The 21,070-nt window shown below is 42.9% G+C and overlaps 1 protein-coding gene across 1 annotated transcript in view; it reads left to right on the forward strand.

The window, feature by feature from the left end:
* LOC119946744 (guanine nucleotide-binding protein subunit alpha-11-like) overlaps window positions 1-14,485 on the forward strand; it is an 84,827-nt gene extending 70,342 nt beyond the window's left edge. Inside the window, exon 7 of the mRNA XM_038768180.1 lies at window positions 12,116-14,485. Within this exon, the coding sequence (XP_038624108.1) occupies window positions 12,116-12,306 (191 nt within the window). The 3' untranslated portion in view covers window positions 12,307-14,485. The remainder of the gene's footprint in view (window positions 1-12,115) is intronic.
* Window positions 14,486-21,070: the final 6,585 nt, after the last annotated feature.

Below are 21,070 nucleotides of genomic sequence, written 5' to 3' on the forward strand. Positions count from 1 at the left end.
CTTGGATATCCTCCCGTAACCTCAAACTTAACATGTCTAAAACAGGACTTCTTATTTTCCGACCCAACCCCTGTCCTCCCCTTGACTTTCCCATCATTCATTCAGTCGTATTTATTGAGCGCTTATTGTGTACAAAGCACTGTACTAAGCGCTTGCATGGTACTAATGTAGATGGCACCACTATCTTCCTGTCTCACAAGCCTGTAATCTTGGTGTTACCCTTGACTCCTTACTCATTCAACCAAATATTCAGTCTTTCACCAAATCCACCTTTCCACCTTTACAACATTGCTAAAATCTGCCCTTTCCTCTCTAAACTTGGCCTAGTGGGTAGAGCTCAAGCTTGGGAGTCTGAGGATCTGGTTTCTAATTCTGCTCCATCACCTGTCTGCTGTGGTGCCTTGGGCAAGTCACTTCACTTCTCTGTGCCTCAGTTCCCTGAACTGTAAAATGGAGACTAAGACTGTGAGCCCCACGTGTGACAGGGACTTTATCCAACCCAATTATTTAGTATCTGCCCCAGCACTTAGAACAGTGTCTGGCATATAGTAAGCTCTTAACAAATATTATTATTATTATTATTATTATTATTATTATTATTATTATTATACTATCCCTCCTTGATTACTGAATCATCTGACCTCCCAGCCTCTTGTCTCTCCCTATTCCAGCCTGTACTTCACTCTGCTGCGTGGATCATTTTTGTATGCAAATGTTGCAAATTTTGTATGCAAATGCAATACGTTTCCCCACTACTCTAGAAACTCCAGTGTTTGCCCACACACCTCTGCATCAAACAAAAACTCCTCACCTTTGGCTTTAAAGCACTCAATCACCTTACTCCCTCCTACCTCTCTTCCCTACCTTCTTGCTGCAATCCAGCCCACACACTTTGCTCCTCTAATACCAACTGTCTCACTGTACCTTGATCTCATTTATCTCATGGCTGACCCCTTGCTCACATCCTGCCTCTGACCTGGAACACCCTCCTTCCTCAAATTATTCTCCACTGTTTCAAAGCATTATTGAAGATACATCTCCTCCAAGAGCTCTTCCCGGACTAAGTCTTCCTTTCCTCTTCTCCTTCTCCTTTCTGCATCACACCGACTTGCTTCCTTTATTCATCCCCCTTCATAGCCCCACAGCACTTATGTATATATTTGTAATTTGTTTGTTTATATTAACGTCTGTCTCCCTCTCTTGTCTGTAAACTCACTGTGTGTTGGGAATTGTCTGTTTATTATTATATTGTACTCTCCCAAGTGCTTAGTACAGCTCTCTGCACACAATAAGAGCTTGGATGGATGGATGGATGGATGGACGAACGAACGGACGGACAGACGGATATATGTTTCAAAGCAGTGAGGAAAATTCCATTAGAGAGAGAACAGTCGAAGATTGGTGGTCATGGTGGGGAAGAAAGGTGGGGAAAAGTGTTTTGATATGGTTCAGAGGAATGGGGTCAGAGGTACTGCTGGATGAGATATTTTTTGAAAGGAGGAGGGATATCTCCTGAGATTCTGCTGGTAAAGATGGAAGAGTTTAAGAAGGGGCAGGAGGATAGAGAAATTCGATTGAATTAGGGAAGGGTCTAGGGAAAATCACATCTAATGGTTTCAATTTTCTCAATAAAGTATGTGGCCAGGTCACTCTGGGGCACAACCCACATATCCAGTCTGTCACCAAATCCTGTCAGTTCTACCTCCACACATCCCAAAAATCAGCCTTTCTGTTCCTTATTAACTCCTACTATGATGATCAATCAATCAATCAATCATATTTATTGAGTGCTTACTGTGTGCAGAGCACTGTACTAAGCGCTTGGGAAGTACAAGTTGGCAACATATAGAGACAGTCCCTACCCAACAGTGGGCTCCCAGTCTAGAAGGGGAAGACAGAGAACAAAACCAAACATATTAACAAAATAAAATAAATAGAATAGATATGTATAAGTAAAATAAATAAATAGAATAATAAATATGTACAAGCATATATACATATATACAGGTGCTGTGGGGAAGGGAAGGAGGTAAGATGGGGAGGATGGAAAAGGGGACGAGGGGAAGAGGAAGGAGGGGGCTCAGTCTGGAAAGGCCTCCTGGAGGAGGTGAGCTCTCAGTAGGGCCTTGAAGGGAGGAAGAGAGCTAGCTTGGCAGATGGGCAGAGGGAGGGCATTCTAGGACAGGGGGGTGAAGTGGGCCGGGGGTCGATGGCAGGACAGGCGAGAATGAGGCACAGTGAGGAGATTAGCGGCAGAGGAGCTGAGGGTGTGGGCTGGGCTGTAGAAGGAGAGAAGGGAGGTGAGGTAGGAGGGAGCGAGGTGATAGAGAGCCTTGAAGCCGAGGGTGAGGAATTTCTGCCTTATGCGCAGATTGATTGGTAGCCACTGGAGACTTTTGGCCAGGAGGGGCGGGGGGGATGATTCAGGGGCTTACCCTATCCTGACTTGACTACTGCTTGCTGACCTTCCTGCTTTCTGTGTCTCCATACACTAATCTGTACTTTATTCCGTTGTCAGATAATTTTTCTACAAAAAAGTTCAATCTCTGATTTCCCACCCGTCAAGAACCTCCAGTGGTTGGCCACCCACCTCTGTATCAAACACCACTTCTTACCATTAGCTTTGAGACATTCAATCATCTTACTCCCCTTACCTTTCCTCGCTGTTTTCCTACTACAGCACATCCTGCACATTTCGCTTATCTAGTACCAACCTCTGTATATCGATCTTGTGTATCTCGCCATTGACCTTCGCCCATGTCCTGTTTCTGGCCTGGAACACCCTCCCTTTTCATATCTAGTAGACTGTCAGTCTCCCCGCATTTAAACATGCCTAATTGAAAGTGCATCTCCTTAAAAGGGCCTTCCCTGGCTAAGCCCTCATTTCCTTTTCTCCGCTCCCTTCCACGTCACCCTTGCACTTTGATTTGCATCCTTTTTTCACCCCACCCCCAGCCCCACAGCACTTAGATACATATCCAATTACATTAATGTCTATTTTCCCCTCTAGTTTGCTGTGGACAGGGAATGTGTTACCAACTCTGTTATATTGTACATTCCCAAGCGTTTAATACCATGCTATGCACACAAAAAAGCTCTCAATAAATATGATTGATTGAGTGATTGATTGGAATTGGAAGAAATAGAGGGTTTGAAGACAGAATTATATGTGTGAAACTCCTTGTGAGGGCAGTGTGCTTGGGAGTCATTGAGGATGGAGAAATAACGTTGCCTGGCAGAAGAGAGGGTAAGTAAGGGTGAAGTTGAAATGGAAGAGGTTGGCCTGATGTCTGGATTCCTGCCAGGAGTGGTCTGTGTTCATGCACAACAGCAAAGTCACTGAATTCTGGAAATGATCTAGGTTGTGGGTTAGTGGTACGGAATTGGCAAAGTGATATGGGAACAAGTGAGTTGAATTATATAGAAAGGGTGGTGTTGAGGGTGTCAGTTTGGTTATCAAGGGAAGGCAGTTTGGGTATGGAAACTAAATGAGACATGATGACGAGATAATTTGATCGGGTCAAATTGAGGTCTCTATGAGGGAACAGGACAGATTTGAGGGGAGAGGAATATGGGAGGCAGGTGAGGAGGTTTTGATCCGAAAAGGATTTTAAAGTTGATGATGATAGAGATTTTACAGTAACTAGAGATGATGAGATTGAGCGTGTGCCCAAATTGATGACTAGATGAGGTAAAGTGGAGCAGGAAGTCAGTGGAGTTGAGAAGTGATAGAAATCAGGTAGCTGAAGGGTTCTTAAGAGCATTCACATAGATATGGAAGTCCTCAGGAATCAATGTAGGGATGAAGAAAGAGAAGGAATGAGAGGAATCAAAGTGTTCAAAAAGTTGGAGGTGGAGCCTGGGGGTAGATGATCATGACTCGTATCTGACTGTGAGCCCTATAAAGGACAGAGACTGTGTCGAACACAGTTATATCTACCCCAGCACTTAGAATAGTGCCTGGCACATTGTAAGCAAATACCAAAAAATTATTATTAGTTTCTGGAGTAAGTGTTAGAGTGAGCTTCAAAGGACAGGTAAGAGAGAGACGGAGGAAGTGGACTTGTGTGAAAGCAGCATTGGGAAGCTAGTCAGGATTAAAACCCATGTCCTCCAATCTCGTGCCCATGGTCCTTCCACTAAGCTATGCAGCTTGTAAAAACATCATGTAGGAGGTGTAGTGTTCTAGACTGTGAGCCCGTTGTTGGGTAGGGATTGTCTCCATCTGTTGCTGAATTGTACTTTCCAAGTGCTTAGTATAGAGCTCTGCACACAGTAAGCGTTCAGTAAATAAGAATGAATGAATGAATGAATGAAGGTGACCTTGAAATATTAATGTGGAAAAGGAACTGGAAGAAATGGAGTGAAGTAAAGCAGTGCATTTTGAAGGCTATTTTACTTTCTGCATCATTACTGAACTTGTATTTGTACTTAAGTTCTTGATAATTACCCCACCTCAACCCAATAAAATATATTTACTTAGTTGTAATTTATTAATTTATTTATACTAATGTCAGTCTCCCCCTCTAGACACTCACCTCCGTGTGGGCAGGGCACGTATCTACCAATTCTGTTGTATAGTACTCTTCCAAATGCTAAGTACCCTGCTTATGACAACAATAAGTATTCAGTAAGTACCACTGATTGGTTGATTGCATTGTGTCCAGAACATAAAATATAAAATAAAGAGTGGAATACGAGCAAGAAGATTTTCGGATAGACAGCATGAGTTGAACAGAGTGTGGACAAAATTTTGGAAACTGGGATTAGAAAAATTTATTCTATCAATCAGTCATATTTATTGAGCACATAATATGTGCAGAGTACTATATTAAGTGCTTGGAGTACAAAAAAACAGAATTAGCAGATGTAACAAGCTTACAGCCTCAGGGGAGACAGACAGCAATATGAATTAATACGTAATTTATAGTAAATAACTTAAAGGTATGTACATAAGTAATCTGGGGTTGGGGTGGGGTGAATATCAAATGTCAAAAGATCACAGATTGAAATGTAGATTGATTGATGATGCAGAAGGAAGAGCAAGCCAAGGAAAAGAGGGCTTTTTGGGGAAGGCCGGGCTTTTGGGGGAAGGCCTCTTGGAGGTGATGGGACTTTAGTAATGATTTGAAGATGGAAAAAGTGTTCGTTACTGGGGCGGATGTGGGAATGTGGTCAGCTATGGATGCTAGAGGAGTGGAGTGTGCTGGCTGGGCTATAGATTAGTGAGGTGAAACAGAATAGGGTGAGCTGATTGTTTTAGCCAGTGGTAAGGAATTTCTGTTTGATGCAGCAGTGAAGCCATTGGTGGTTCTTGAGTGGGGAGATATGACTGAATGTTTTTCTTGATAAATGATATTTGCATCAGTGTGAAGTATGGATTGGAGTGAGGAGAGACAGGAGTCCGGGAGATCAACAAGGAGGCAGATATGTAGTTAAGACAGAATAGGTTAATTGCCTGGATCAACATAGTAGCAGATTGTATGGAGAGGAAAAAGTGAATTTTAACAGAGTTGTGAAGGTGAAACTGAAATGATATGGAGATGGATTGAATGTGTGGGTGGAATGAGAGAGATGAGTTGAGAACAATGCCCAGATGATGGGCTTGTGAGGTAGGGTGGTTAGTGGTGTTCTCTGTAGTCATGGGAAAGACATAGGGAGGACAGGGTAAGGAGTTCAGTTTTGGACATGCTTATTTTGAAGTGTTGGCAGCAAATCCAAGTAGATATGTCTTGAAGGCAGGAGGAAATCTGAGCTTGCAGGGAAGAAGGGAGATCAGGGCTGAAGATGTGGATTTGGGAATCATCAGCATAGAGATGATAATTGAAGCCATAGGGGTGAATGTGTTCTCCAAGGGAGTGAAGGTAGAAGGAGAATAGGAGGGGACATAGAACTGAGTCTTGAGGAACCCAACTGTCAGAGGGTGGGAGGCAGAGGACGACCCAGGAAAAGAAACTGAGAAGGAGGGGTCAGAGATAGGAGAACTGAGAGAGAACAGTGTCAGCAAATCCAAAATTGGATAAAGTTTCAAGGAGAAAGTTTTGGTTTACAATATGAAGTAGATGAAGTAGATTAGGATGAAGTAGAGGCTATCAGATTTGGTGAGAAGTAGGTCATCGGTTACCATAAATAGTGTTGTGTCTTTGTAGAGACGTGGGTGGAAGCAAGATTGGAGGGGATGTAGGAGAAAATTGGAGGCCAGGAAGTGGAAATAGTTGGTGTAATCAACTCCCAAGAAATTTGGAGAGAACTGGTGAGAGGGAGATGGGGTGATTCCTGGAAGGAGCCAAGGGGTCAAGGGAGGTGGGGGTTTTTAGGATAGAGGATATGTTAGCATGTTTCAAAGCAGTAGAAAAGAAGTTGGAGTAAACAGTTTAAGATCACAATCAGTGAGGGAAGAAGAGAGGGTGAGGATTTGAAAATGTATGAAGGGATTGGGTCAAAAGCACAGATGGAGAGGGTAGATTTAGAGGGATGACAGGGATTTCATCTTGAGTTATCGCAGGGAACACTGGGCAAGTCAAAGAGAGTGGAGGAAGAGGAGCAAGGGAGATTTTAGGGGAGATCATCCCTGATAGTTTCAATTTTGTAGATGAAGTACATAGCCTAGTCATTAGGAGAAATAGTAATTGTCATGACCCTGTCTCTGAGGATTCTCCTCCCTCGTCAGCTTCCACTTCAAAGTTGATTTTTGACTGGTGCTCATCTGCCCCCTGATGCCAAGCACCCAACTTTGTGAGACTGGCTCTTAGGATGACCTTCCTAAGTTGGCCTCCATTTCCAAGCTTCCACTTGGTCAGGCACTCAGTCTGTGAGCCTGCCATTAGGGGACCTGCTTCCCACTTCCTTAGGCACTCAATCCCTTAAGTCCATCTGTCTTCAGGAGGTTTTTCTCCCTTTGTCCACTCCCAGTCAGGCTGCCTCTGGTCTCCTAGTCAGGCTCTCAACTGTGGAGCCCTTTTCAAGAGGGGCCCACTTCCTCCCAATCCTCAATCAGGCACTCAATGACAAGTCAAAGTAAAAACCAAACCACCGCTGTATACACCAGAAAGGTGTATTCAATTCTTGGTCTAATTGAATGGGTAAACCCAGACAGACAGACAGACGCACGCACGCACACATGCACACACACACCCCACCCCACCTCCCCCTGCTGTTCTCCCAAATTCATGCAGATGGTCCCATGTTGGAGAAGTTCAAGTAGATCAGCTGCCTGCAGAACATTGTCCTAGCTCGTCCTTGGTGGTTACCAGTGGCCATCATGGATCTCAAGGAATCTCTGCCTCCGCTGCCGCTTGGGGTCTGGTTCTTTACCCCTTTTATCCACTCAAGATTGGTTTGGAGGGTCTCGGCAGGCCCTGATCTGCTGCTTCGATTGCCTGCTGCCTCAGGTCTATTACCAGCTAAAACCAGGTGGGATGGCTACCCTCCCATCATGCCCACCCTGCAGGCCGTTCTTTCAGGATAGGTTATTCATTCATTCAATGGTATTTATTGAGCGCTTACTGTGTGCAGAGCACTGTACTAAGAGCTTGGGAAGTACAGTCGGCAACATATAGAGAAGGTCCCTACCCAACAATGGGCTCACAGTCTAGAAGGGGGAGACAGAAAACAAAACAAAACATGTGGACAGGTGTCAAGTCGTCAGAACAAACAGAATTAAAGCTAAATGCATATCACTAACAACCAATCAATCAATTGTATTTATTGAGTGCTTACTGTGTGCAGAGCACTGTACTAAGTGCTTGGGAAGTACAAGTTGGCAACATATGGAGACAGTCCCTACCCAACAGTGGGCTCACAGTCTAGAAGGGAGAACAGAGAACAAAACCAAACATATTAACAAAATAAAATAAATAGAATAGATATGTACAAGTAAAATAAATAAATAAATAGAGTAATAAATATGTACAAACATATATACATATATGCAGGTGCTGTGGGGAAGGGAAGGAGGTAAGATGGGGGGGTGGAGAGGGGTGCGAGGGGGAGAGGAAGGAGGGGGCTCAGTCTGGGAAGGCCTCCTGGAGGAAGTGAGCTCTCAGTAGGGCCTTGAAGGGAGGAAGAGAGCTAGCTTGGCGGATGTTGGGAGGGAGGGCATTCCAGGCCCGGGGGATGACGTGGGCCGGGGGTCAACGGTGGGACAGGCGAGAATAAGGCACGGTGAGGAGATTAGCGGCAGAGGAGTGGAGGGTGCGGGCTGGGCTGTAGAAGGATAGAACAAAATGAATAGAATAGTAAATATTATCTGGAGTACACCTCCGGCAGTCTTTCTTCTGTCTGTGGCAAGATCAGTCCATGCCTCATCAAGTACCTCCTTCTCTGTTGTCATTTGTAAAATGGTTTCTTGTATTACAAAATGGATTCACTCTTGCTCACCACAATAATAATAAGTATGACATTTGTTAAGCATGGTGGGCATGGGCACTGTACTAAGCACTAAGGTGGATACAAGCAAATAGTGTTGGACAACAGTCCCTGTCCCACATGGGGTTCACAGAGAGTGTGGCCTTGGGAGTCAGAGGTCGTGGATTCTAATTCCAATTCCGCCACTTTTCCAAATTCCACAAATTCCACAAATTCCACAAATTCCTCCACAATTCCAAAGCTCTGTGACTTTGGGCAAGTCACATCAATTCTCTGGGCCGCAGTTATCTCATCTGTAAAATGGGAATTAAGACTGTGAGCCCTACGTGGGACAGCCTGATTACCTTGTATCTACCCCAGGGCTTAGAGCAGTGCTTGGCACATAGTAAGCACTTAATTAATGCCATCGTTATTATTATTATTATCAATCCTCCTCATTTTACAGATGAGGTAACAGACCCAAAGAAGTGAAGTGACTTGCCGAAGGTGACACAGCAGACAAATGGCAGAGCAGGTATTAGAACTCATGACACTCTGATGCCCAGGCCTGTCCTCTATCCACATTGCTATGCTGCTTCACTGATGGAGATGGCAGGGGGACAGGAGGTTTGAGAAAGAAGTTAAATGTCTGGAACAACTGGCAGGGGCAGTGAGTATGGGAGCGAAATGGGAAGGAGAAGTATTGTGGGACAGTGGAGAGGGCCGAATTGAAGCAGATAAGAATGAATTAAAGGTGGACAAGGTGAGAGCGATGTGTGGATTTCCTCCAACAGCTCTCCACAGCTCGGGCATGTGAGCAGAGGAAGTGTATTGCGGAGATGTTCCCAGACTGTGGGTTAGTGGTATGAGCCTGGTGGCAGTTCAGGGGAACCGGGAGTTTAGTGGAGAGAGTGGCACTGAGTGTGTCGATTTGTGCATCAGGAGAAGGGTAACTTGGGTATGGAGACCAGTTGGGGTAGGATTGGCTGTAGACTGCTGGAAGGGGTCAAAAGCACAGAGGTCTCTGGGAGAAAAGGACAAGTTTGAGGCAGGGTGGGTGAATGGGAAAGAGAGCAGGTGAGGAGGTTACGGTTAGAGGAATGTCAGAATTGATAAGAGTAGAAATTGAACAGTTTTTGGAGATTATGAAATCATTTGAAGCAGTGTGGCCCAGTGGAAAGAGCCCGGGCTTTGGAGTCAGAGGTCATGGGTTCAAACCCCAGCTCCGCCAATTGTCAGCTGTGTGACTTTGGGCAAGTCACTTCATTTCTCTGTGCCTCAGTTACCTCATCTGGAAAATGGGGATTAAAACTGTGAGCCCCCCGTGGAACAACCTGATCACCTTGTAACCTCCCCAGCGCTTAGAATAATTCTTTGCACATAGTAAGTGCTTAATAAATGCCATCATTGTCATCATCAAATCCCAGTCCTGCCACTTGGCAGGTGTGTGACTTTGGGCAAGTCACTTAACTTCTCTGTGCCTCAGTTATCTCATCTGTAAAATGGGGATTAAGATTGTGAACCCCACATGGGACAACCTGTTCACTTTATATCCTCCCCAGCGCTTAGAACAGTGCTTTGCACATAGTAAGCACTTAACAAATACCAAAATTATTATTATTATTGTTATTATTATTGTGCCCAAATTGGTGAGGGTGGGTGGTGGAGTGGAGCAGGTCATTGGAGTAAAGGAGTGAGAAGGTGTGGACTTTGGAAGGATCATCCGGGACATCTGCATGAAAACTGAAGTTTCCAAGGATCAATGTAAGGATTGAGAATGAGAGAAGGAATATGAGAAAAGGATTAAAGTAGTTCAGAAAGTTGGAGGTGGAACCTGGTGGGGGAAGGACAGGCAGTAGATGATCATAACTAGTAATTGGAGTAGGTGGTAAAGGCAGATGATATGGGCTTTAAAGGGAAGGAAAGAGAGGGATGGGGGAGGTGGGATGGTGCGAAAAGGGCATTGGGAGTGAGAAGGAAGCTGACTTCTCCTTTCCCAGTGAGTGTGAGGGAATGGGAAAAAAAATGATATCCATTCTAGAGAAGGCTGCAGGAGAGACTTATTTGGGAAGACCCCAGTTTCAGTGAGGAGAGGAAGATCAGTGACTGTCAGGAATGATGAAGCTTCCCCATGATGTAGCGGGTGTTCCACAGGCCACAGGAGAGTCCTTTCTTGAAATGGCTAATTAACAATGGACAATTTGGAAATCTCCAGGGCAGTTATACTCACATTTTATACAGAAAAATTGAAGAATAGAATCAATCAATCAGTGATACTCATGAAATGCTTACTGTATGCAGAGCAGTGTACTAATTTCGTAAGGGAGGAGTACAGTTCAGTGGACACTATCCCTGCTCTCAAGGAATTTACTGCCTAGTGAGAGAGACAGACATTTAAATAATAACATAGATAGGAGGGTTTTGAAGGTGGGGAGAGTGGTGGTCTCTTGGATACCAAGTAGGAGGGAGTTGCAATCATTCATTCGTTCATTCAGTTGTATTTATTGAGCACTTACTGTGTGCAGAGCACTGTACTAAGCACTTGGAAAGTACAATTCAGCAATACGTAGAGACAGTCCCTACCCAACAACGGGCTTACAGTCTAAAAGGGGGAGAAAGACAACGAAACAAAACAAACATCCAAAGGAAGGACATTGGCTAGGGTTCAGGGGCAGGAAAGGCAAGATTGAGGTACAGTGAATAAGAAGATTGATATTAGAGGTGTGAAATATGTGGGCTGAGTTGTAGTAGGAGATCACTGTGGTAAGGTAGGAGTGGGGAAAGTTAATTGAATGCCTTAAAATCAATGGTAAGGAGTTTCTCTGTGATGTGGAAGTGAATGAGTAAGTATTGAAAGTTTTTATGAATGGGAAGACATGAATTTGGAGACATTTTTAGAAAAAAGATCCAGACAACAGAATGGAATATCAATCAGTAGAATTTATTGAGCATCTATTGTGTGATGAGCACTGCACTAAGCACGTGGAAGCATTCAATACAGTAAGAATAGGGACACGCATTCTCTGTCGAAAAGGAGCTTACAGTCTAGAGTATGGACTGGAAAGGGGAGGGACCGGAGACAGGAAAGTCAGCAAGGTGATGATGCAGTATTCATTCATTCATTCAGTCATATTTATTGAGTGCTTACTTGTGCAGAGCACTGTACTAAGTATTTGGAAAGTGCAATTTGGCAACAGATAGAGACAATCCCTACCCAACAATGGGCTCACAGTCTAGAAGGGGGGAAACAGAAAACAAAACAAGTAAACAAGTATCAATAGCATATTCAAGGTAGGTTCGGTTTTTAGGGTGGGTGAAAACAACGTGAACGCAACGCAAAAGTAGTTTGGATGATGAGGAAGAGGTGGATTTTAAAGGATGTAGTGGAGGTAGAATCAAATAGGATTTGGTGATAGACATAACATGCAAATTGAATGAGAGATGAGTTGAAGATGATTCCAAGGTTACAGGCTTCTGAGACAGGGAGGATGATGATACTGTCTACATTGTTGGGAAAGCCATAGGGAGGACAGAGTTTGGATAGGGAGATGAAGAATTCTGTTTGGGACATCCTAACAGGCACATCCTGTTTGGGACTCCTACCTAAGGTTTGAGGTGTTGGTGGACCATCCAAGTAGAGATGTTCTTAAGGAAGGAGGAAATGTGAGACTGCAGAAGAGAAAGGTTAGGCTGGAGTGATAGAAGTATTTTCAAACAGAATACGGTGCAGAACAAGAAATAATGACTCATTTTCTTACTGTTGTCGCAGGTCCTCAAAGGGATGCCCAAGCTGCCAGAGAGTTTATCCTGAAGATGTTTGTGGATTTAAACCCAGACAGTGATAAAATCATCTATTCTCACTTCACATGTGCCACAGACACAGAGAACATCCGTTTCGTTTTTGCTGCTGTCAAGGACACCATTCTGCAGCTCAACCTGAAAGAATATAACTTGGTTTGATCTCATTCATTTCTCAGGAGACCTCAATGTGTTAAAAAATGGGGAATAATTACAAAAATTTCCTTTGTTTTAAATGATGTGATTATTTTAAATTGTCTTAAAGAGGAGTAGCTAGTTCTGTGTATCCTGGTTCTTATTCTGTTCATAAATAGTTGCTTTTTTCATACTTCCATGAGGCTTTTATTTCATAATTATCTGTGAATGCACTTAAATCTCCACATATTTTGCTAAGGGCAAAGAAGGGCTTCTTTTGGGTTTGATTTTTTTTAACCTAGGACAGACTTAGATTCTTTTGCTTTTCATTCCCAATATCACTTTGCTCCAATCACATTTTATTAATTCCTGAGAAGGAATGTACTATATCTTACTTCCCTAATCAATCACTCAGCCAGTGGTATTTGTTGAGAGCTTACTGTAGGCAGAGCACTATACTAAGCACTTGGGAAGAGCACACTGTAGCAGCGTTGGTAGACATGTTACCTACCCACAACTAGCAGACAGTCTAAGATGTCATTTATCCCCCATAGGGAGGAGTGTCATGTAATTCTCCCTATCTTCTCTCTCCCCCTCAATCTGTCTGGGCTCCCCTGAGTCTGAAAGAACATGGAACCCCTGCACAAGGTAATATAATACTCAAAGAACTTCTGTTGTGAGCGTCATTTTCTGTGTCTGTGTCCCTCAATATTAACCTCAAAAAATAGTTGAAAAGCATGCTGTAAGTATATTTTTTTGTTTTGTTTTAAACTGATGCTCCACTTGATATTTTCTTTTGTCTGGTAAAGTTGGGAGCTTTTTGTCACTAGGAAAAGATTCTATTTCTAAAATACTGAAATCTCCTGTTGTTTAGAAGCTTTCACACTCTCTTTCTTAACTGGAGAATTGCTGCCAACAGTCAATTGATCTTATTTATTGAGCACTTACTACGTTCAGAGCACTGTACTAAGCACTTGGGAGATTACAGTACAGTAGAATTAGTAGACACATTCCCTTCCCATAACAAGCTTACAGTAATATACAGGTGACTTCTCCTACCTAAAGCAAATATAGAGGTATTCATTTCCAAAGTCTAATTGTTGTGTAGAATTCTAGAAGTTTCTCAGCCTTGTTTTTGTGTTGATTCTTTAGCTTACTGGAAAAGGGAATATTATTTGTCCTCACGTTTTTGTGTATTTTTAAGAAGGCTATGATACCTCCATGATTAGATTTTTTGAATCCATGCATCAAGATAGTGAGATAGACATAGGAGTAGTGAAAATTTGGGTTTGACATATTGTGGGCTGGAAATCTCCTCAAGTAAAACCAAAAGACCATAAATACAGAAGAAATTCTTAACGTAGAGGTGCGTGTAGTGGATTTATCTTCCATTATGTCACCATTATGGGGTCGTATACATACTGCCAAATTACAGGTTTGACCAGAAATAGAGTGTTCGAAAGGAGAGATGAAAGGGTAGTCTCTTTCCCCAAGAACCTAGCTGCCAAAACAAACTGAGGCCTTGTGGCTTTAATCCAGATTGAGTTTGTGTGCCAAAAGCTATTCCAGATGTAAAAACTACCCTGGATCAAACACCTATGGCTAGCACAAAAGATTAAACATTCTCATTTGGCTACATTGAGCCCAAATGACCTGGTTGAGCTGAGTGCTTGCAGACCTGATTAAACATTCCCAAACACTTTAGAATGGCGGAGCCCTTATTTTGTTCTAAATAGTTACATTTTACTATTTGATATTTCACCAAAAGAATATTTTTTAACAAGTAGTGAGTGCTCACTGTGTTCAGAGCACAGCATTAAGTACTTGGGAGAGTAGAGTACATTGGTGTAATTACTACACCAAAGGAATTTAAAATCTAGCACAGGAGATAGTCATTAAAGTACATTATTTGAAAGAGAAAGCAGCCTAATATAAAGATATGTACTTGTACTTCCCAAGCACTTAGTACAGTGCTCTGCACACAGTAAGTGCCCAATAAATACGATTGAAAGAATATGTATCTAAGGACTAAGGTGGTGAGGGCACTGGGGTTAGTAACATAATTGCTTGAGGAGTAAGGACGTAAGTGCATATGTGGTGCAGCAGGGAGTGAAATAGCACTGAGATATGAAAGATAACAGTTGTGATTTTTGTTAAGCACTTTACTCTATGCCTAACACTATACTAAACACTGGGGTAGATAAACGGTAAGCAGACTGTGAGGCTCACAGTTTAAGTAGGCGGGCCAACAAAAATTCTCATTTTACAGATGAGGAGACAGATGAAGAGACTGAGGCACAGAAAAGCTAAGTGATTTCTCCAAGGTCACACTGCAGGCAGCTGGCAGAGCCAGAATTAGATCCCAAATGTCTGCTTAATGTGGAAATGGAAAGGTGATCTTGGAGGTTTTTGAGGAGTAGGTAGACCTACACAAAATGATGTTTTAGAAAAATGATCCAGACAATAGAGTGAAGAATGGATTGCAAAGGGAAGGCAGAGAGGCCAATGGATGTTGATACAGTAGTCGAGATAAGATATAACAATTGCTTGGACCAGCATAGTGGCAGTTGGGATGAAAAAGAAAGGGATAATAACATATGTTGGACACTCCCTTGGGCAACATGACTAGTACAGACGAAAGTGTGAATGGCACTAAAAAACACAAACCTACTGAGGCTTATCTATAGAATATGAAATTCTAAACATCCATTGGGAACTTAAAGATGAACCATCACCAAAAACTTGAAGCAAAGTGTACATAGCATATCCTTAGAGAATGTTTGAATTTGACTGCCTTATTATGCTTTTTAAGTCAGGTAGTTGGCATTAAGGCCATTGTTGACAATGGATTTGATTTGATGCCCTCAAGATGGAAACTAGAATTTAAAGCAGTTAAGGCTCCTGGAGGCTAATGTATTGGTCTTTACACAATTGAATGATTTTGGCAATCGAAATATTTGGAAAGATATAAATATCTGTATGGTGTAGATATCAAGGGGAGAATTATCTGCTTAATTTAGGGTAATTTGCATAACCGAACAAGGCATAGGGATTAACATCCGAAGTAATGAAAATACACTAACTTCGGGCATAATGTGTTTTCACTAACCAATTTGAGCTGGTTAGAATACAATGGAGTCTGGGGTCAGAGTAAATAGTTGTGTGTAGTGTGTTCACTTTCTTATGTGGGGTGACAGGTGGTAAAAGTATTATAGTGCAAGATTTCCTTCATATGGGGATCTGCAGTTGTTGTTGTTATTAACAGTATTTGTTTAGCACTTGCCATGTGCTAGGCACTATACTAAGTGCTGGGTAAATACAAGTTACTCAGGTTGGACATATGAGGCTTACAGTCTTAGTCCCTGTTTTACAGATGAGGTAACTGAGGCCCAGGGAAGTGAAGTGACTTGCCCAAGGTCACACAGTAAACAGTTAGTGGAGACAGGATTAGAACCCAGGTCCTTCTAACTTCCAGGCATGTGGTATGCAATCAGTGTTGTATGAGAAGTAACTCGTCCTCTTGAGATTCCACCCTAGTGACGGAAAGTGGGAATCCCATAAATAAACTCTCCTTATTATACTGGTTTCACGTTGGTGGTCACTCATACACTTCAGAATAGTGAGCTTGCATCTACTCTGTGCTTGGTCATTGAATCCACGTTCTCCATCAATATATCAAACTCAGAAACTCAAAAAAACCTATGACTACCTTCTAGCCAAACAGAGGGAAAGCAGTGGGAATTGTTGAGGACACAGCCTTCAAAGGGAGGGTAAATGATTTTTCAATACCATTTTGTTCTCCTGAGCACAAACAACCACCTAAAATCCACTGGATGCAATTTCAGTGCATTTTTTTGATTCTTCACCAATTTATGTTTCGCCCTTTTCTTTACTTCCAGGTGTGAATATTCTTTGCTTTCTGTGATGCTTGTTTTATCTTCAGCGAGTTGATCCTTCTTCTTGCCTCATATTATTTGATAAAGCTTTATTTCTCTAACGAGTGTATTACAAATGTTCTAACCATCTATTTTGTCATTCAGAATTTAGGCATTCTGATTACGTGTGTATTTATGCCAATGTCCTTCTTCGTGCAAGTGATTCTTTACAAGTGTTGATGTGAAGCACATCATTTGGTCATATTCATGTTTATATGATCCCTATACAAAGTAATTTAAACTGCCTATTAAAGTACTTTTTATTTGTTTTTGTCAACCCAAAATGCATGAATTATTGTGTATTTGTGGTGGGGCATGGGGAGGCAAAAGGGGTGAAGTTACTGAATAAATTGTCCAGTGTCAGCATGTTTTGAGGCTTTCACCTACTCTTGAAATCTGTCTTGTTTGGCTTCCTGGGTTCTGACTCCAAAACCAATAATCCTACTTACTGGAAATTGACTTTTGTATCTTTCAGTTTCAAATCAGAATCTGTTTGGTTCCTAAGATGTTGGGACATTCTAATAATAATAATAATAATAATAATAATAATAATAATAGTATTTGTTAAGTGCTTACTATGTGCCAAGCACTGATCTAAGCATTGTGATACATACAAGGTAATCAGGTTGTGTAGGGTAATCAAGTTGTCCCACATGTGGCTCTCAGTCTTAATCCCCATTTTACAGATTTTGTAATTGAGGCACACAGATATCAAGTGGCTTCCCCCTTTTAGACTGTGAGCCCACTGTTGGGTAGGGACTGTCTCTATATGTTGCCAACTTGTACTTCCCAAGCGCTTAGTACAGTGCTCTGCACACAGTAAGCGCTCAATAAATACGATTGATGATGATGAAGTGACTTGCCCAGAGTCACTGCTTAGAACAGTGCTTTGCACATAGTAAGCGCGTAATAAATGCCATTATTAATAAATGGCGTAACCAGTATTATACCCCACGATCTCTGACTCCCAAGCCTGTGCTCTTTCCACTATGCCATACTGCTTCTCCATTATTTCCATTAAGGTCAAAGGAACAGGAAGGTCCTAGTCTGGGTGAATTTTACAGAGTTAACTACTTTCCTGAGTATCAGATATCCAGCCTGTTATCCCCTGAGAGTATCAGGTCCAGTTTTAATAGTACAGTTTTCCACAGTGGAAAAATTAATCAAAGCCATGGATTTAATTAAGGTTCGTAGATCCAGGTTACAGAAATGTATTTTATTTCCCTGCCCTATCTCTCTTCACTTAAAAATATTCATTCCCATTCTCCACCCATTCCTTAATGTTACTCACAGACTTTGTCCTCTAGGCCCATCCCTTTGCCTAATGTTATCACATTTCCTTTATCCAGAATGAAAAATTCTCAACACCTTCAAACCCTCCTTGCTTCAGTTTCTTTCCCAGCTACTTGAAGAGACTACAAATGACTTTCTCTCAATTCTGTTCCATTCTTTTAACCCCCTGTAATTTTGCATTCCCACTATACTGAGGCTCTGCTCAACAAAGTCTCTAATGCCCTCCTTTTGGATAAATCCTGCAATATAAAAATCCTTATTCATTCATTCATCCATTCGATTGTACTTATCCATTCATTCATTCAGTCGTATTTATTGAGTGCTTACTGTGTGCAGAGTACTGTACTAAGTGTTTGCGAAGTACAAGTTGGTAACATATAGAGATGGTCCCTAAAACAATGGGCTCACAGCCTAGAAGGGGAAGACAGACAACAAAACAAAACAAGTAGACAGGTGTCAAAACCATCAGAATAAGTAGAATTGTAGCTAAAAGCACATCATTAATAAAATAAATAGAGTAATGAGCACTTATTGTGTGCAAAGCACTTCACTAAGTGCTTGGGAAGTACAAATTGGCAACATATAATAATAATTTTATTAAGTGCTTACTATGTGCGAAGCACTGTTCTAAGTGCTGGGGGTGTTACAAGGCGATCAGGTTGCCCCACTTGGGGCTCACAGTCTTAATCCCCATTTTACAGATGAGGTAACTGAGGCACAGAGAAGTTAAGTGACTTGCCCAAAGTCACACAGCTGACATGTGGCGGAGTTGGGATTAGAACCCATGACCTCTGACTCCCAAACCCATGCTCTTTCCACTGAGCCACACTGCTTCTAGAGACGGTCCCTACCCAACAATGGGCTCACAGTCTAGAAGGGGGGAAACAGACAAAGAAACAAAACAAGTTAGATAGGTGTCAATAAGCATCTTATGCATACTTCAGAATTTTCTGCAAATCTGCTAGCCTATTCAACTATTGCCCTCTGTGCCCTGTGAAACATTCAGGGGTTTAAATTTAGAGCATGTGGAAAGAACACAACACAGGGAATCAGGAAAACTGAGTTCTAGTCCCAGCTCCCCAACCTGCCTGCCGTGTGACTTGTGTTAGTCTTTTAGCTTCTCTGTGTTTCCATCTCCTCACTTTAAAAGAATGGAGATTTAATAACTTCTCTCCCTCCCTCTTATACTGTAAACTCACTTGGGACAGGGAGTGGGCTCAAGCTAATTGTACAGTATCTACCTTAATATGCTTAATAAATGCCACCATTATTTCTGTCTTTGAGATGGAAGGAAGTTTAGCCTCTGCATGAGACAACTGCCCCTAAATTTATCTAGCACTCTTGGTTAATGGATTTAAGGATTTTTTCCCCCAAGGTGAATATCACTTAGATCTGAACCCAAAGCAGTTCTTGTAGTATGGGACCCTCATGCTACAGTACCAATAAAATGGCACATCAAGATACCTATTCCCCAGGCTAGGATTCTTTCCTTCCATTCAACTGAATACGCTGAACACAGTCTGTGTACAGCACTGTACTAAGCACTTGGGAGAGTACAATGTAACAATAAACAGACACATTCCCAGCTCACAATGAGCTTACAGCCTAGAAGAGGAGACAGACATTAATATAAATACATAAATTAATGATAATGTACATAAGTGCTGTGGGGCTGTAAGGCAGGATGAACAAAAGGAGTTAGGGTGACAGAAGGTAGTGAGAGAAAGAAAGAGGGGTTCAGTCAAGAAAGGCTTCCTGGAGGAAGTGCCCCCTCAACACAGCTTTGAAGGTTGGGGAGTATCAGTCGGATTTGAGGAGGGAGGGCCTTTCAGGCCAGTGGTAAGACGTGTTCAGTCAAGAAAGACTTCCTGGCGGAAGTCCCCCCTCTTCAAGGCTTTGAAGGGGGGAGAGTATCAGTTGGATTTGAGGAGGGAGGGCATTTCAGACCAGTGGTAAGACGTGCATGAGGGGCTGATCTTGAGAAAGATTCATTCATTCATTCATTCACTCAATTGTATTTATTGAGTGCTTACTGTGTGCAGAGCACTGTACTAAGCACTTGGGAAGTACAAGTTGGCAACATATAAAGACAGTCCCTACCCAACAACAGGCTCACAGTCTAGAATGGGGAGACAGACAACAAAACAAAACATGTGGACAGGTGTCAAGTCATCAGTATAAACAGAAGTAAAGCCAGAAGCACATCATTAACAAAATAAGTAGAAAATATGTACAAGTCAAATAAACAGTAATAAATCTGTACAAACATATATACAGGTGCTGTAGGGAGGGGAAGGAGGTAGGGCAGATGGGGGGATGGGGAGGAGGAGAGGATAAAGGGTCAGCCTGGGAAGGCCTCCTGGAGGAGGTGAGCTCTCAGTAGGGCTTTGAAGGGAGGAAGAGAGCCAGCTTGGTGGATGTGGAGGAGGTGAGCTCTCAATAGGGCTTTGAAGGGAGGAAGAGAGTCAGCTTGGCGGATGTGCGGAAGGAGGGCGTTCCAGGCCAGGGGGAGGACGTGGGATGAGGGTCGACAGTGGAACAGGTGAGAATGAGGTACAGTGAGGAGGTTAGCAGCAGAGGAGTGAAGGGTGCAGGCTGGGCTGTAGAAAGAGAGAAGGGAGGTGAAGTAGGAGGGGGTGAGGTGATCAAGAGCCTTGAAGCAGAGAGTGAAGAGTTTTTGTTTTGATGGAGATTTTTGAGGGGATAACATGCCCAGAGTGTTTCTGCACAAAGATGATCCGGGCAGCAGTGTGAAGTATAGACTGAAGTGGGGAGAGACAGGAGGATGGGAGATCAGAGAGGAGGCTGATGCAGTAATCCAGTCAGGATAGGATGAGAGATTGAACCAGCAAGGTAGCCATTTGGACGGAGAGGAAAGGGCGGATCTTGGCGATATTGTGGAGGTGAGACCGGCAGATTTTGGTGATGGATTGGATGTAAGGGGTGAATGAGAGTGCAGAGTCGAGGATGACACCAAGGTTAAGGGCTTATGAGATGGGAAGGATGGTCGTGCCATCTACAGTGATGGGAAAGTCAGGGAGAGGGCAGGGTTTGGGAGGGAAGATAAGGAGTTCAGTCTTGGACACATTGAGTTTTAGGTGGCAGGCAGATGGGGAGGTCCTGTTCTCTGTCTCCCCCTTCTAGACTGTGAGCCCACTGTTGGGTAGGGACCGTCTCTGTATGTTGCCAACGTGTACTTCTCAAGCGCTTAGTACAGTGCTCTGCACACAGTAAGCGCTCAATAAATACGATTGAATGAATGAATGAATGAAGGCAGGAGGAGACCCGAGCCTGAAGGGAGGGAGGGAGAGCAGGGGCAGAGATGTCTTAGATTTGGGTGTCATCAGCTTAGGGATGATAGGTGTAGCCGTGGGAGTGAATGAGTTCACCAAGGGAGTGAATGTAGATAGAGAACAGAAGGGGACCAAGAACTGACCCTTGAGGAACCCCTACAGTAAGGGGATGGGAGGAGGAGGAGAATCCCGCAAAGGAGACTGAGAATAAACGACTGGAGAGGTAAGAGGAGAACCAGGAGAGGACAGAGTCTGTGAAGCCAAGGTTCG

The sequence above is a fragment of the Tachyglossus aculeatus genome, chromosome Y3 (assembly GCF_015852505.1).
Source record: "Tachyglossus aculeatus isolate mTacAcu1 chromosome Y3, mTacAcu1.pri, whole genome shotgun sequence".
NCBI classification, from domain to species: domain Eukaryota; kingdom Metazoa; phylum Chordata; class Mammalia; order Monotremata; family Tachyglossidae; genus Tachyglossus; species Tachyglossus aculeatus.